Genomic DNA, 16,843 nt, shown 5'->3' with positions numbered 1-16,843 from the left:
TACGCGGGGATATTATTTCTTATTTAGCGAGACATCGGAAGGCAAGGGACGGGGAAATCGTGCGTTTGGGAGCACTGATACAAAAGTTGTGGAAATCTTATGGGCGCTTCCATACTGCTTCGTGTAGGGAAGCTCTGTTGGGAGCGCAAAATGAATTAAATGAATTGCTCCATCAACGGGCAGTTAAGTCTCAGCTCTATTATAAATATAATTTGTTCCAACATGGTAATAAAGCTGGGCGGCTGTTGGCCAGGATGGTTCGTAAGAAAGGAGGTGCACATCGTGTTTTACACTTGAAAGCACCGGACGGTCGGATGATGCGTTCAGACAAGGATATTGCAGATACTTTTGGTCGGTTTTATAAAACATTGTATGCCCCTGACTTGGATAGCAACATGTATTTGGATAATTTGGATTTACCTCAGCTTTCTGATTGTCAACGGGGACGGCTGAATGCGCTGTTTACTGAGGGAGACTTGATGTTGGCCCTGCAGCAGAGTGCTTCTCATAAGGCTCCAGGACCCGATGGATATCGGATAGAGTTTTATAAGCAGTTCTTTGAACAGGTCAAAGCGCCATTAATATCTTTATTTAACATAATGGTGGCTACCCAGGAGATCCCAGATACTTTCAAGGTGGCGCAGATTGTGGTAATACCTAAGGGGGGGGGGGGGGGAAATGAGGCGGAGCCGGAATCCTATAGGCCAATTTCTCTTTTGAACGTGGACACTAAGTTGTATGCCAAAGCTTTAGCCAATAGGCTAGCGATGGTACTCCCGTCTTTGGTTGATGTGTCCCAGGTGGGGTTTGTGAAGGGGCGGACAGCAGTTAAAAATGTTCGTTCTATTTTGGCATCTTTAGAGGTGGTGGCCCAAAGACGGTTGTCATCTCTTTTAGTCAGCTTCGACGCAGAGAAAGCATTTGATCGGGTGAAGTGGCCCTATTTGCTGTTTTAAGACGCTATGGCTATGGGGGAATTTTTTTGGAAGCCCTTCAGGTCTTGTATTTGGAGCCGCGGGCCTATGTGTGGGTGAATGGAAAGTGTTCAGAGTTATTTAGGATATATAGGGGGACAAGGCAGGGATGTCCATTGTCTCCTCTTTTGTTTGTTTTGTCGCTGGATCCCCTTATTCGTGAAATTATACAACATCCGGAGATTAAAGGGGTACCAATCTGAGGCTCGGATTTTCTGCTTTCAGCCTTTGCTGATGATTTGTTGGTGCATCTTACTGAGCCACACAGTTCTCTGTCCGCTCTCCTAGATCTTTTTCGGGAATTTGGAGATTTCGCGGGATTCCGACTCAATTATTCTAAATCTCTTGCGTTGCCTTCTGTGGAGAGTGTGCGTCAGGAGTGGGGCTCGGAGTTCCCTCTTCGTTGGGCGCAGGGATCTTTTAGGTATTTAGGTCTTCACTTGTCCATGTGGGTCTCAGAGTTGTATCACCTGAATGTCTCTCGATTGTTGCAGGCTACTAAGGAGAGGCTGCGCGCTTGGATATCTCTACCTCTGTCACTTTGTGGGCGGATCCAGTTGTTTTGAATGGTGGAATTTCCCCGATGGTTGTATCTGATGCAGTTGTAACCAATATATCTTGCGGGGGGAGATCTCAAACTGCTTCAGAGAGCGCTCTAGCGCTTCTGTTGGGGGGGAAAAAATGCAAAGCTCCCGTTGAACATTCTGATGGGATCCTGGGGTGAGGGGGGCCTTGGTTTACCAGATGTGAGGCGCTATAACTGGGCATGCCTTTTGAGGTATTTTGGAGACTGGTTCTTGGCAAGGGATGATTATACTTGTAGGCAACTGGAAAGCCAGTACTATGCACCCTGGCAGTTTCAGTTTCTAGTGCAAGCCCCCAGCAAGATAGTTCCGGCCTTGTTATGTAATAGCATATTGTTGACTCCTTTACGGAATCTTTGGAGAGATATGATGAAGGTGTTTGGGGTTAAGCAGATGGGTGTCGGATTTCCTCCCTATTAGGGGGAACATGTCATTTCAACCGGGTATGGAAAATGTGGTTTTTCGGAAATGGGCGCAGCAAGGCATAACGAGGTTAGAACATGTGTTAACTGTGCAGGGTTCAATGTTAAATCTTGGAGCCCTGGGTGTGGGCTATGACATGGGGAACATCTTTGCTTACAACTAGTTGACACATTATGTTGCCTCCTTAGACAAATTGGCTTTGGGGTCTAGACATAGTCACTTCCTGCAGCAGTTCTTTCATTCGGTGCAGGGGGAGCGTCTTTCTATTTCTGGCTTACACAGGGTGCTGGGAAAGTTTTTGGGATTGAGGGATCGAGAGCATATTCAACAGCGAGGGGCAGGCGATTTGTTGAGACCGCATCTTTCCTTGGATTTTAATGTGTTGACTAGAATTCCTGGTCTGACGGGGAATGCGGGATTGCGTGAATGTCAGTATAGGATTCTGCATAGGGCCTACCTTACAAAGGCCCAGATTTTTAAGATGGGAGGGACAGGGACGCCTCTGTGTGGAAAATGTGGGAGAGCTCCGGGGTCGTTTTTTCATTGTTTATGGGAATGTCACAAGGTAAGGCAATTTTGGGGTTCCATAGTTCAATATTTGGAATCCCTTTTGGGATCGAGAGTGGTATGTTCCCCTATGGGGATTTTGCTGGACAAACATGAGCTTTTTATTTTGCAGGGGCATCAGTTGATTCGGAAAGCCTGTCTGGTGGGTAAGAGGCTTATAATGGGCCAGTGGGTGGTAGACTCTCCACCAGATTTTTGGCACTGGCGGAACAAACTGCACGAATTTATGTTATTCGAAAGAAGAGGTGTGGGCAGTTCCCCCAGGCGTCGGAGATTGTTTCTTGAAACTTGGGGGCCATATGTTCAAAGCTTGTCTGCTAGAGGGAGGAGTTTGGTGGTAAATTCACTTTAGGAGTGGAGTAAGGTATAGGCCACTCACCTTGTATTTACATTGGGGGTTCGGGCATCTCCTCGGGGGGGGGGGGTTCCTTGGTGAGGGAGTTGTTTTGATTGATGTTAATGTAAGTTTGGTCAAGGGAGGGAGGGGAGAATACTGTTGAAACTTAAATGATGAGCTTAGTAGTGTGCTGTTAGTCAGAACCATTTTTTTTTTTATAACTTTGCTGTGATTTGTGACTGGTGGTTATTTCTTATGTTGCATCATCCATAATAATTGTTGAAATATAAACATCAAACAATAGCGGTGATACCGTTAGGTGCAGGGGATAACAGCCAAGGCCCTTTGCAATATGTTACTCTGTATGGCAGTTTGCTTCAAGTATTAGACAGATTTCTGTCTTGTTGCCGACACTTTGTTAGGCACTATGTTGATGGCATTTTTCTTTACACTGCAAGACACAGCTTTACGTCTGCAATGTGACTGCAGAATATGATGGCACTATAGAATATGTATAGGGGGAGGGGTTGGGAGGTGGGGGGAGAAAATGAAAACTTGTATAGAGACACTAGCTACGATGTTGATATCTGGTGATTGTGTTCTGCTTTGAGATGTTGTACCTTTTATGATACTGTCAATAAAAAAGATTTAAACTAAACTCCACTAAATTAACTGCCTCTACCACATTCTCCGGCAACGAATTTCAGATTTTATTTACACGTTGAGTGAAGAAAAATTTCTCCGATTCGTTTTCAATTTACTACATTGTAGCTTCATCGCATGCCCTCTAGTCCTAGTATTTTTGGAAAGCGTAAACAGACGCTTCACATCTACCTGTTCAACTCCACAGGGTCTTTCCTTAAGAAACAAGGCTCTAGAGTAGGGCTCGACAGATCTCAGGCACCAGGTCGCCATGGTACTAAAAATTTGGCCCTGGCGCCTAAGGTTTGCGGGCTGAGCCCAAACACCTCTCCTGCTTCTTCCCCTTTACCACCCCCCCTCAACAGCACTTCCAAACCTGTCTTCTTCATCAGCTGCAGCAGCTATACTTCCCACGTAGTGGTAAACTTTATAGGCTTCTGGTAACAGTCGCTTTTCAAGAAATATTGAGGAATTGGAAGACTGCATCAGTACAGAATGTTACCTTCTGGTGGAACTGTCTGTTTGATATAGCTATGAGGTGATAGCAGCAGAAAGAAATGGACATTGATACCTTCTCTGTCATTTGGTATCTTATGGGATTGCTGGACTAACTTGTGTGGACTTTTGCTGAGACTGGGTGAAGGATGGGGTGGGGCCTCACCGTCTGGCAATGCTGTGTACAAGATTTTGAGGTGTTTTGTGCTTTAAATAAAACTAATAAAGTTGTGAACTAAAAAAAAATAAAAAGACTTATTCAAATAACTCTTAAGGTTCATTATCAAATGTTTAGGTTTATTATGCATGGGATGCATGGGATATGCATAAAGGAATCCTGTGCAGTAGGAATGGATCCTCAGAAGCTTAGCCAAAATTGGGTAGCGGAGCAGGTGGGGGAAGAGAGGTTGGTGGTTGGGAGGCGAGGATAGTGGAGGGCAGACTTATACGGTCTGTGCCAGAGCCGGTGATGGGAGGCGGGACTGGTGGTTGGGAGGCGGGAAATACTGCTGGGCAGACTTGTACGGTCTGTGCCCTGAAAAAGGCAGGTACAAATCAAGGTAAGGTATACACATATGAGTTTATCTTGTTGGGCAGACTGGATGGACCATGCAGGTCTTTTTCTGCCGTCATCTACTATGTTACTATATAAAAATGTAATATACCACCTGGCTTATACAGACCGCGATGGTTAACAAAAACTTTAACATCACAAATATCAAAGCAACACCATTCCAAATGATAGAAAAAAAACCTAATAACAATCTTACAAGAGGCTCAATCACCAAGATACACACACAGAAATATTACCGTCCCATTAACAGTCCTAATAAATCCTTATATCCTCTTTTTCAATAAAATCAAATGCCTGCCAAAAATAAAAAAATTTAAGCTTAGCTTTAAACTTCAATAAATTAAATTCTGCGAATATATCTTTCGGTACAGTATTCTATAAGGAACGTGGTAGGCAAGAGAATGCTCTCTCTCTCTCTTGTCCAGTCTCCCCTTACTCTAGTTCTTGAGGGCACTACCTTTGAAGACACAGTGTTTTGGGTCTGTAAAATGTATTGGACATCTTCCTGTCTTAAATGTCTGAAGTGTATTTCTCCTGTTTGGCCAGCAGATGGTACATGTTTATACTTGAAGTTGTTACAGAGGACTGACTTCTCTTTCTTTTATTTGGCACACAGGTAATAGGATGTGCCTTGCAGCGATTTAACCAGTTTTTATTTGAAACTTGACTGTTCTGGGCCCTGATTGGCCTGGAGTTTTGAAAATTATCCAGCAGTGGCTGGCTGTTGCTCCAGTCTTAGCCTGGAAGAAGAGGGAGACAGATCGCTTTGCTAAGGCTCTGTGAACAACTATATGTCCTGATCTTCCCAAGTACTGTTTAGACAGTATATATGTTTAGTTTTCTAACTGATCCATTTTTCAGTTACTTGTTACTGTCCGCTATTTGCACATTTTTGTCCACTGTTCAATATTTTTATGAGAATAAACACAATTGTTTGTTTGTTCTGCCTGTCTGGACTGATAAAGAATCCTGGTGGTTTGTGTTTTGGGTCTGTGAATGCTTTCTGGGAACTATGGGACCACTGGGAGTGTGGCCCCAGTAACCTAGACATCACTGGGGATAATTTGAGAGTGGGAGACTCGCCCAGAGGCGGTTGTAACCCAGTCGGTGGGAGGAAGGCGTTAGTGTAGAGCACAAGTGGCAAGTGCAGACTAACTTGAGCTGTGCTGGGGATAGAACCTCTAAGTGGCTGTGGGATAACCACAGGGGGTGGCATAGGCATTTTGTGACACTACCATTCTAAAATCTTGCATAGATCTGAGTACCCTTCCTGAAATATATGGAATTGTTAAGGTACAATGGTTTTAATTCATCAAAGGCCCTATGAGCTAAAACAAGAATTTTAAAAGAAAGTTTAAATTTAATAGGCAACTAATGATAATGAACAAGTAAGGGAGTGACATGACCATATTTGTGCTTATTTCCCAAAAGTTTAACTGCCACATTTTTTGCTGAGTTTGCAGTCTCTTTAAATTGTTATGAGATAGGCCTACATAATTCACATTTACATAGTCTAATTTTGCTATCAACAATGAATGGAAAATCAAATTTCATCATTAAACAAATATTTTAAAGATCTTAACCTCCATAAAATCACAAAACCCTCTTTCAAAACTTTATTGACCAGATCTTCAAAAGTTAACAGTGAGTCAATAAGCACCCCCAAGTATCTGAAATACTCTGAGTTCATTGGGGTTCCAAACAGTGTTGGTATCACAGTAGGCCTATCCGGATGTCCTATAATCCATCATACTAAACATTCAAAACCAGATGATGTTCAAATAACCACTCTACTACTGCATTTAAACCATTTTGCAGCCCCAAAATATCCAGTATTTGTGGGTTTACTTTCGCTAAAATTAAAATAGCATAACAAAATGCACTCAAACCAAAACTTTGAATTAAAGTCAACAAAGGACTTAAGAATATATTAAACATCAGGGACAATGCAAAGCCTTGTAGTATTCCACAGTCCAATTGATATTCTGATGGAAATTGTGAATTTAACGACACTTGAAATGTTCTTAGACTCAAAAATAAGTCAAACTTTAAAACTACCCCTGTAATGCCTGTATCTTTTAAACGTTATAATAATAGAGGATCTATCAAATCAAATGCTGATGATAAATCTAATGACACAGCAAGAACATCATTACCAACAATCCAGTAGTACTATAACATTTTATTTGCCAAGATTCACTTTACAACGTCTTCTCCTCCCCCACTGAGATATTCAGGATCCATATTCATAGCATATATGAAACAAATGTGGTAAAAAAAAATATGCATATTTGATCCTAATCCGTCCTTGCCATTTTCAGGGCTCAAGACCATAAAAAAAAGTCTTCCCTGCACTGGCCTTACTTCCCAATTACTGGAGTTGCCATCAAAACCTACTCCAGCCCATCCTGATGTCTTGCCATATACAGGGCACAGACTGTAGATGTCCATCTGGAACTGGCTTCACTACATGAAGAAAGGATCTGCGAAGATTTCTCTTGGATATTTGCTTGCTTTGATTTCAGGGAGAACCTTGAGATAGTAGCATCATGGATCAAGGGTCCTTTATTCCCAGTTTCTGCTTTTAACTGCATCAGATCTGAAAGCTCAAATAAAGACAACTTCCAAACACAGAAAAGAAAACAAACAAGCTTGAGTTGCCGGAAGCAATGCCTCAAACATCACAAAATTTCTGTTTCTCTCTTTTGCTTGTGACAGCTGTAGGGGAGCTCCAGTATCCCAACCCTTAAATGAAACTGTGATTGGGTATACCCCATGCCATAGACCTAAAGACTCTTCAGGTTTGTCCAAGGAAGTCAGTATGGGCTTTACCCTAACCTTGGAAACATAGGGTCGACTAAGATTAAACCAGAAATCCTACCTTATACTCAGTGGGTTCTGCCACTTTATGGTCAAATACAAAATGTGCAAAAATCTTTTTCTTGCTTCTCATCAAGGAAAAATATTTGCATCTTATAATTTTCCTTTCAGTCTTAAAGGGTGGCTCAAATGAGGCAGAGTCATGTAGTCCAAAAAAAAAAATCACATGCAAAAAATGATGATACCTGTGGGATTCAGGTTTGCAACTTTATCTACTTAACTGGCAGCTACAGGCAGCACACACATATGACGACCTTCCTTCATCTTGCTTAATCATGTTACTATTTGGGTCTCTGCCAGGTACTTGCGACCTGGATTGGCCACTGTTGGAAGCAGGATACTGGGCTAGATGGACCACTGGTCTGACCCAATATTGCTATTCTTATGTTCATGACCAGCAGTACTGATAGTCTAACTGGGACTAAAAAAAATGCTGCTGCTATACCCTCAAACTTCTGTGCGCCAACTTCTGATCAAGGAGAGAAGTAGGTAAGTATCACAATAGATCAGAAGGCGTACTCTGCAAGACCTCTCTCTGTTGCTATATAGTTTTCACCCATTTCCACAAATATAGCTCACTGTAGCTTAAAAGCCCGTTATTAGCAAATATTATTATTAATTTGTCATTCATAATACTAAAATTTAAACACGTAGTCCACCAACAAGAAGTATGATTTAAATTGACAGTTGATGAGCTGCCATGACTTAAAATAAGACAAACAGCTCATTAATTTTGAATTCTGTGAAAACCGGTGCACAAAAATGTCTTAGCAGGCTTCAATTATGTTTTTGGAAAACTAGCCCATGAGCTTTTTCCTGTTCAATTGCATGTGCCTCTTTCCTCCAATCTCCTTCACAACCCTCATCTATCAATAACTCAAGAAAATGATGTCAAGCAATTTCCCCTCAAAATTAAATTTATTTTGTAGTCTCTATGGGGTAGATAATCAGACTACCTGCAGATTGGCAAAACCGAGAAACTTCCGCATTGACAGGTCTGTTTATCTCTTTGGAAATCAGCAAGCACATAAAGAGTTTGTGTACTCTGCACCTATTTGCACAGGCTGTGGAGAGGCAAAACAGGTATAAGTGGGGTGTCCCATGGATGGATTCACACCCCAGGGTCCCCACAGAACATTTATTTCTCCCAGTCTTCTCCTTTCTTCTCTCAAATCACTCACACTCTTATCCAAGGGAACAGGTTCTCTCTGGAGGAAAGGGATTCAAGGCCCTGGTGTAGAGGTCCCTCCAGACTATCACTCAGAGCTCTCTTTATTGAAGATATATGCAAAACAATTATTGTTTTGAGGTAGTCTTTCTGTCCTGAGGTTATATACTATTGAATAAACACTAATTCTCCACACTCTTCCTTTATCTTTGTCTGTGATCCCTTTCAATAATAATTAGTCCTTTGGAGTAAAGAGTTTCCTGTGTACCAGGACAAACCTGTTCCCTTCTGAAACAACTCACAGTTCCTCCTTTCTTGGAGAACAGAACATAAGCGTTGCTATATTGTGACAGACCGAAGGTCCATGAAGCCAAGTATCCTGTTTCCAACACTGGCCAATCAAGGTCACAAGTACCTGGCAAGATCCCGGAACAGTAAAACAGATTTTATCCTGCTTTTCCTAGAAATAAGCAGTGGATTTTCCCCAAGTCCATCATAATAATGGACTGTGGACTTTTCTTTTAGGAAATTATCCAAACCTTTTTTTAAACCCTGCTATACTAACTGCTTTTATCACATTCTCTGGGAATGAATTCTAGAGAGTTTAATTACAGATTTCTCCAAATAGGAATTACCCAGCACACAGTACCTCCACCAGCAGCCCAACTGAGTGGGATGTCTGTTTTTTATCCCTTCAGCTTGAGGGTTAAGTTGCTGCTTCACTCCTTAACTAAACGGCAGGCAGAGAGGTGGGCAAAATCTCTGTTTTCTACATTCACTTCACACTAGACACAAAATAAAAAAAAAAACTCAAGCAAGGCTTTACAAGAGACACAAACTAAGTAAGCCCAAAGGCTGAGCCTTAAAAATACTTTGCAGACTTTAAGTAAATCCACAAAGTCCACCACATATTCTCTAGGTGTCTCTGACTTACATACAGGCAAGCAGCACCACTGCAGCCATCCCAGAAGGAAAATGCTATAAGTAAACGGTATACATCTTTCTATTCCAACTTGGTATGGTCCTGAATGCGGAGTGCATTGCACTACTGAAGATCCTGAAAGGATCCTTACATAGGCAAGTACTTTTGGAAATCAAAAACTAGTGCAGTTTTCTTCCCCCTACCTGAATTTATCCAGAGGGTATACTTTTGGTTTTTTTTTTAACCTGTGACTATTTTCTATACATGTTTTATATACTGTCAACTCTCCGAAAAGATCCAAAGCAGTTAAACAGAATAAACCTTCACATAAAAGGGAATTACATTTAGTTAGCTGTAAGTTACATAAAACAAGTACAATTATGTTGTTAACTCAAACAAAAATGTTTTAAGGCCTTTCTAAATGCAAAATATGATGGAATGGATCTAATATCTGGAGGGAGATCATTCCAAATCCTGACTACCTGAAAAGAAAATGAATTCTCATGAACCCTTTTTAAATGTATGTTTTTAGATGTGATATAACCAATTTGTAAAGTGCGTAAGAAACAGCTGCTCCATCCAATGGCTGGAAAAAAACAACAAAGATCTATTACATCTTCAGAATTCAAGCCACAAATTGCTTTAAAAACCAAGCTAGCTAGCTAGCTAGCTTGAATCTAATCTGTTGTTTAATAGGCAAACACACAGTTTTTGCTGCATTTGGTCATTTCCAAATTCAGTTGCATCAAACTGGTTAATCTGATCACATAGCTCATCTTTACAATCTGGATCACAACCTGTTTATACACTATGAGTACATCTAACACACGCTAGATCCTTCAGAAACCAAAATGTGGAAAAACCAAAATATCAATTCATGAAAGTATCTAGCATAAGTCAGGTTATCACATGACAAGGCAGAACAACAATTAAACAAGCACAGAACAACTCTAACTGAAAACCCAGCTGCCCATCAATGAACAGGGATTCTACCCTTCCTATAATATTACAAACAGCTTAAATTACAAAAAGTTGGTAATTTGGTTTTAAAAGCACAGCACTTCAAAACAGAAAAATTTGGGAAACAAAAATGTATAGTTTTCCTTTAATACCCACCATTGTGGAATACGGTCTCTCCTAAAAAATATGATACACAGCTTTTCAAAAATATTTCAGCAAAATTTACAGTCAGATTTTACAGGTCCAGCTGCAAAGTTTAGTCATGGCTGTTATTCTGCATCTCATTATGACAGAGACTGTCTCAATACTAAACTCTGAGAGTTTAATGTAAATCCTTTTGTCTCTATACAGCTGAAGCCTCATAAAGGCAATCATGATCTTAGGTTGTTGGTAGGTGACTGTACAACTCACCTTATTGTTTTCAAACTTATATGGGATCTTGAGTGTATCCATGGCTTTAATCATTGACTGAATTGCTGTGAATATATTCTGATACACCAGTTTAATAAATCCCCTTTTGTCTTCATCAGAGTACCCTGATCCATGGATGATTCTCATCTGTTTGATGAATGTGCTCTTGCCACTCTCTCCTGTACCTGCAAAACAGCCAAATTATGAAAAATAGTCAGAACTTTAAAACCTTAGGAGAAGACAATTCTTTCACAAAAACCAAAAACCTGAAGATGATGAGTACAATGGACTAGATTATCCTGATTATTATAATCTGGTGGAAAGAGGGCATCTTATTTATGTGCTCAGTCAGTCATTGCCCTTCGTCAATGGAGACTAAGCCCTCCTGAGATCCAGGATTCATTTATGTTGCTAAAATTTAAAAACTACACTCGACCCCCCCCCCCCCCCCCCCCCCCCACAGTATTTCAATTTTTCCTTCAGTTAATTAAAAATGAGTTTCTCTTCTTTTCACTAGGCTCAATTACTGAACTGGAGGTCAGAAAAAAACCCCAAAAGAAAAATATTAGTCAAAGCTTGAGCAGAGTTTGAACAGAAGGCAGTAGGGCAGAAAACTTGGCAATGATGAGTATAAATATTTTATTTCTTATATACTGCTTGCAAGCCTAAAAACTATCCAAGTGGTGTACAATCAGGTATAGTAGCTATTTTTCTGTGCCTGGAGGGCCTACAGTCTAAATTTATGCCCGAGGCAATGATGGGTCAAGTGACTTGCCCAAGATCACATGGAGCCACAGTAGGATTTCAACCGGTTTTCTTTGGTTCTCAGCCTGCTGCTCCAACCATTACCTGTCTCATCTTCCTACGCATGAGCCCGATTATTCCTTTCCAGAGAGAAGGAGACATAAATAGGAGGTGAACCCCATGTACTACTAGACTTGGTACCTGCTATAGGAACCAGACCCAGCAACAGACATGCTAGGGCTCAAGGCAGAAAGTTATGAGGGCACCCAAAGCCCACTTGCATGCTGTGCCTTCTTCAGCTTGAGGCTTAGGGATCCTTGTGGCATGTGGGCTCAGGGCAATTGCCCTGTTTACATGACCCCCTACCCTCCCCAAAGCTGGCCCAGAAATGTAGCTTGGCTAACCAAATATTAACTTTGCTGTTAAAGGGTACATCAACAAGAAATCATTTTTATTGCATAAAACAATACTGGACTAAAGTAGACATGGTATTCATTAACAGAAATATGATTTCAGATAAATGCCCAGTTTCTCCTTGAACTTTGTTTTTTTATTTTGCCTTGTCCAAGAACTGAGAAAAGAAAGAGTGACGTATGTGGGAGGGATGCTATCCCACTGGCGAGACTCTTCACTCAGTGTCCTGTGGAGTCAGAATTTTACTTTTACAATCTAATACTAGGCCACAAATAAACGAAACAAACAGAACACTGGCTCCTGGTTTCACATCGTATTTCCTTGGTCCATAAAATCTATCATTCAGTTGACCCCCCCCCCCTTGTTTATCACAGTATCTCCCCACCAGGGACTTGCGTTCTGCTCAACATAATCAATCTCCAAGTCCCATGTTGCGTGGTCCGTCTTTCTTCTATTTGTAACAAGACCTTAGTGTCATAGGCAGTGCCCTATGGAATACTGTCCCTGTTGACCTTTGTTTGGAATGCGTACTGGTTGAATTTAAGACCAAGCTCAAGACCTTTGTGTTTCTTAAAGCTTTCAGTGCTTATCTGGGACATGATTTTTTGAGCATGACCGTGTTGGGTGTTCTGATAACCTTCTGCTGACCTTTGGCTCTAAGACATTCTGCTTTTCTTTTGTTTAGTTCCTTTCTCTAGGCATTTCTTTTATGGTCACTGTAAACCACTTTGACTGGTTCTCATAAGCGGTATATCAAATTTTAAATAAAACTTGAAATTTGAGAAAAAGTTGTGTCTCACACTAATACCAACTCTGTTTCCATTTCTACCTTGCTTGATTTAATTATCGAGGTTGCCTTGGGCACAGCTCGTGTCCTTTTGTTTGGCAACTTAAACAAGCATATGAATTCAGCTACCACCAGCTCACCAGCAGAAATTTTGGACACACAGAGGGTAATTTTATAACAGGATGCTCAGATTGTGTCTGTATATATGAAACAATAATAGGAGCATACATAAATTTTATAAAGTATATGCACAACTGCTAATCCCGCCCACTTGGTTACTCTTTACCTCTTGGCAATGTCTATCCATGTATCACGTAAAAGTATGTTTATGTTTATTAGTCTCTTAATATACCGCCTTTCAGAGGAAACAAGAAAGCGGTTTACAAAACTAAAAATCAAGTGGTAAAGGAACTACAATAAACCATCAGAAACTCGAGAGAAGAAACAAAGAGAGAAAAGAGAAAAATAAAGAAAAAGGAAAATAAAAGCTTAAATAAAATGATCACTAATATATCTAACCCAGTGTCCCCACCTAGACCGAGAAAGCTTGGAGTGAAAAGGTGAGTTTTTAAGGCAGATCTAAATAGGAGGTAAGACAGTTCAGATCTTAATAGTACAGGGAGAGTGTTCCACTGTGAGGGAGCTAAAGCAAAGAAAGCATGTTAAATCAAAACGAGTACAAAAAGACTGATGGTATAGACAAGCAATGTTCATATGCTGAACAGTGCACGAGTTGGAGTATAGGTTGTAATCAGGGATGAGAGGCATGGTGGGGACCCTGGCAACAGCTTTATGAGCGAGAATAAGAATTTTGCAAGAAACTCTAAAAGAGAACAGTGAGAACAGTGAAAAAGAGGACCAATATCAAAATGACTTACATGGGCTAGCAGTCTAATTGAAGTATTCTAAGCAGGTACTATAACTTCTTTGAGCCTACTTCTTATGTATGTATACGTCAGACATGAGGACGTATACTCAAAGTTCTGGATTACCTCCTCTTGCATCTGCTAAATTTTATTTAACTGATCTCTTCACCGACTTACAAGGCCTTTGTTTCATTAAATTACCACTTGAGGTCACACAAATCTAAAAAGTACAAAAATCTATTCTTATTTACTTTTTAGATTTGTTTGACCCCAGAGGCAGGCCTTTTGTGCCGAAACACAGCTGTATCGGGTCATTTTTCTATCTTTTACAATAAAGAGTTTTACATTTTGAAGTCCTTTCTGAGTTTGCCTCACTTTTTTTGTTTTGCTCTTCCCTGTATAAGCTTAAAGAAAATGCAGCAAATGCAGCATGCTCAGACAGTAAGGCTGGTGTCCTATGCAGGTTATTCTGACCATATTACTCCTATTTTGCAACAGTTACAAAATTAACGTAGATGTCAGTTTGAATTATTATTATTATTTTTTTACTTATACTGCAAAATCAAACAATGCCATGGCCCAAACTATCTGCAGGTCATCATTATATGTTTTCAATTGCTGTGCTGTCATAGGCTTTTCTATCAAGTTATTGCCTGTTTAAATGCAGAACCACTCTGGCACTTGGTTTTTTGAACTTCCAAAAACATCTTGGGACCAGTTGCACACACTCTTAGGCCTCATATTGGCCCTCATTTCTCCTCTACAGGTGTCAGGTTCAAAACACGCAAGCACGGACTCTGGAATAATCGTGAGCCCTTGGGCTGCTGACGAAGAGAGGCAGCAGCAGGCAAAACCCACCAACCAACACTGGGCTAGAACGCACCGGACTGGTACGCACTGAACTGGAACACACTGGACTGGAATGCATTGGACAGGAACACACGGGACTAGAACCAGGCTTCACCTACACTTAGCCACCGTTCCCCAGGGGTTGAGCCCCTGGGTGCAGGCAGCTGGCAGGACTTGGAGGGAAACCGGTACTGGAACTAGCAGGCTGGAACACCAGGAATCAGGATTCAGAAGTGCCCACCAGACACCCAGACAACAGCAAGGCAGAAGTGCTAACTGCACCAGGAATACAGGGTCCTCAGACAGGAGGGAAAGGGAGCCAACAGGACTGAAATCAGGATAGGATTCAAGGCAAGCAAGACAAGGCAGAAGTGCTAACTGCACCAACACTAGCCTGGACCTTTGGCGTTTGCAAAGGCCCTGAAAGGAAGAACACCATTTCCTTATCAAGGCCCTGACTGATGATGTCACAACTCCTGGACACAGGCAGGAAGCATACTGAAGCACAGAGAGGCTTAACACACACAGGTGCAGTGTAGTGGAGTAATTAGAGCCACGCTGGAAGCAGCCAGCACACAGAGACAGAGACAAAGTTAACTCAGGAAGAACAGACAGAAGCCAGCTAAGAAGCTGACCACCAGAAATGAGGTAAGTTTGAGAGGGGTCACGACCACAATCGTAACAGGCTTCTCATATCAAGGACATTTGTAAGGTGGCAACTTGTAAAAGCACACGCAAATTGACTCAGGGCCCAACACTGATTTTCTTTTCTGCTTTTGGCACTCCCAAACCCAGATCAGCCAAAATTAGAAAGGGGTGGGGAAGTAGAGAGTAGAAACAAATGGGATTCGCAGTTTCCACAAAAATTCAACAGCGAAAGGAAGTGGAAAGCACAACTTCAAGAGATCAATCCGAGACACCAGGGTGAGATGCTCCAGAAAAAACTTTATTAGGACCCTACACGGTCCGTGTTTCGGCTTTTAAAAAAGCCTTCATCAGGGGTCTATAAAACAACATATATATAATAATTAAATTAAAATCAGACAAAATATATAACAACAAATATAAAAACACACCATATATTAGATTAGTTAATAAATTAAATATAATCCACTAACTTGTGTTGGAAAAATTAAAACATTAAATGTTAATTAAATTAATAAAAATACTTCCAAAATTATTTATTCAAATATTATTTATTTATTATTTGACTCCTATTATCTATGATGTTTATCTGATGATATAGTAACAGTATTTTTATTAATTTAACTAACATTTAATGTTTTAATTTTTCCAACACTTAAGTTAGTGGATTATATTTAATTTAACTAATCTAATATATGGTGTGTTTTTATATTTGTTGTTATATATTTTGTCTGATTTTAATTTAATTATTATATATATGTTGTTTTATAGACCCCTGATGAAGGCTTTTTTAAAAGCCGAAACACGGACCGTGTAGGGTCCTAATAAAGTTTTTTCTGGAGCATCTCACCCTGGTGTCTCGGATTGATCTCTTGAAGTTGTGCTTTCCACTTCCTTTCGCTGAAGTAGAGAGTAGAGACAGAAGGATTAAGGGAATAAAAAGACGAGGAAGGCACAGGAAAAAACTACCGTCAGGTCGAGAGTAGGCATAGAAAAGAAAGGGTCCACATGAAAAACAGAAAGAATGGAAGAATCTTCATGGAAGTAGCAAAAAATTAAGCAAGATGGACAATAAATGATGCAGAAAGCTGGGAAAAATAAAGATGGGAGGGAGGTAGAAGAGAAAACATTCTGGGGAGGGATGGAATAAAGAGGAATTGAAAAAAAAATAGGACATGGGGGAAGAAATTGTCCCAGGAAATGGAAGAAAGACAAGGAAAAGAACACAGAGGAAGGGGGACCCAGGATCAGGGCCCCTTTCTATGTTTATACCATGAACTGCTACCCATATTAAATCTTGTGCTCTACCAAATATAGCTAAGGCAGATGCTTAGAGGCTGCATTAATCATGTGGATTAATAAACCTTTTTCTGTGGGACTGAAGGAGGTGTGAAGTCCAGTAATTAAGAATACAGGCCAGATATCTCATTTAAACCCCTTCCAAATAACTTTTGGAATGCTTCAAAAGACCACAGATAGCAGCTAAATATCCCCTTTCATGGCACTTGATATTTGTGGAACACCAGAATTCAACTTTTATTTGCTTGCTTGAGACTAGACAGTGACATGCAGTGGCGTAGCCAGAAGACAATTTTTGGGTG

General features: G+C 40.7%; 1 protein-coding gene across 1 annotated transcript in view; it reads right to left on the bottom strand.

Annotated features, from left to right (window-relative positions):
- The window catches only part of LOC115463315 (guanine nucleotide-binding protein G(q) subunit alpha), a 344,151-nt gene that overhangs the window by 172,634 nt on the left and 154,674 nt on the right, over positions 1-16,843 (bottom strand). Inside the window, exon 2 of the mRNA XM_030193718.1 lies at positions 10,938-11,122. Coding sequence (XP_030049578.1) covers positions 10,938-11,122 — 185 coding nt within the window. The remainder of the gene's footprint in view (positions 1-10,937; positions 11,123-16,843) is intronic.

This window comes from Microcaecilia unicolor, chromosome 2, assembly GCF_901765095.1.
Source record: "Microcaecilia unicolor chromosome 2, aMicUni1.1, whole genome shotgun sequence".
NCBI classification, from domain to species: Eukaryota; Metazoa; Chordata; class Amphibia; order Gymnophiona; family Siphonopidae; genus Microcaecilia; species Microcaecilia unicolor.
Note: the sequence above shows the minus strand (reverse complement) of the source record. Positions and strands in the feature narration are given on the sequence as shown.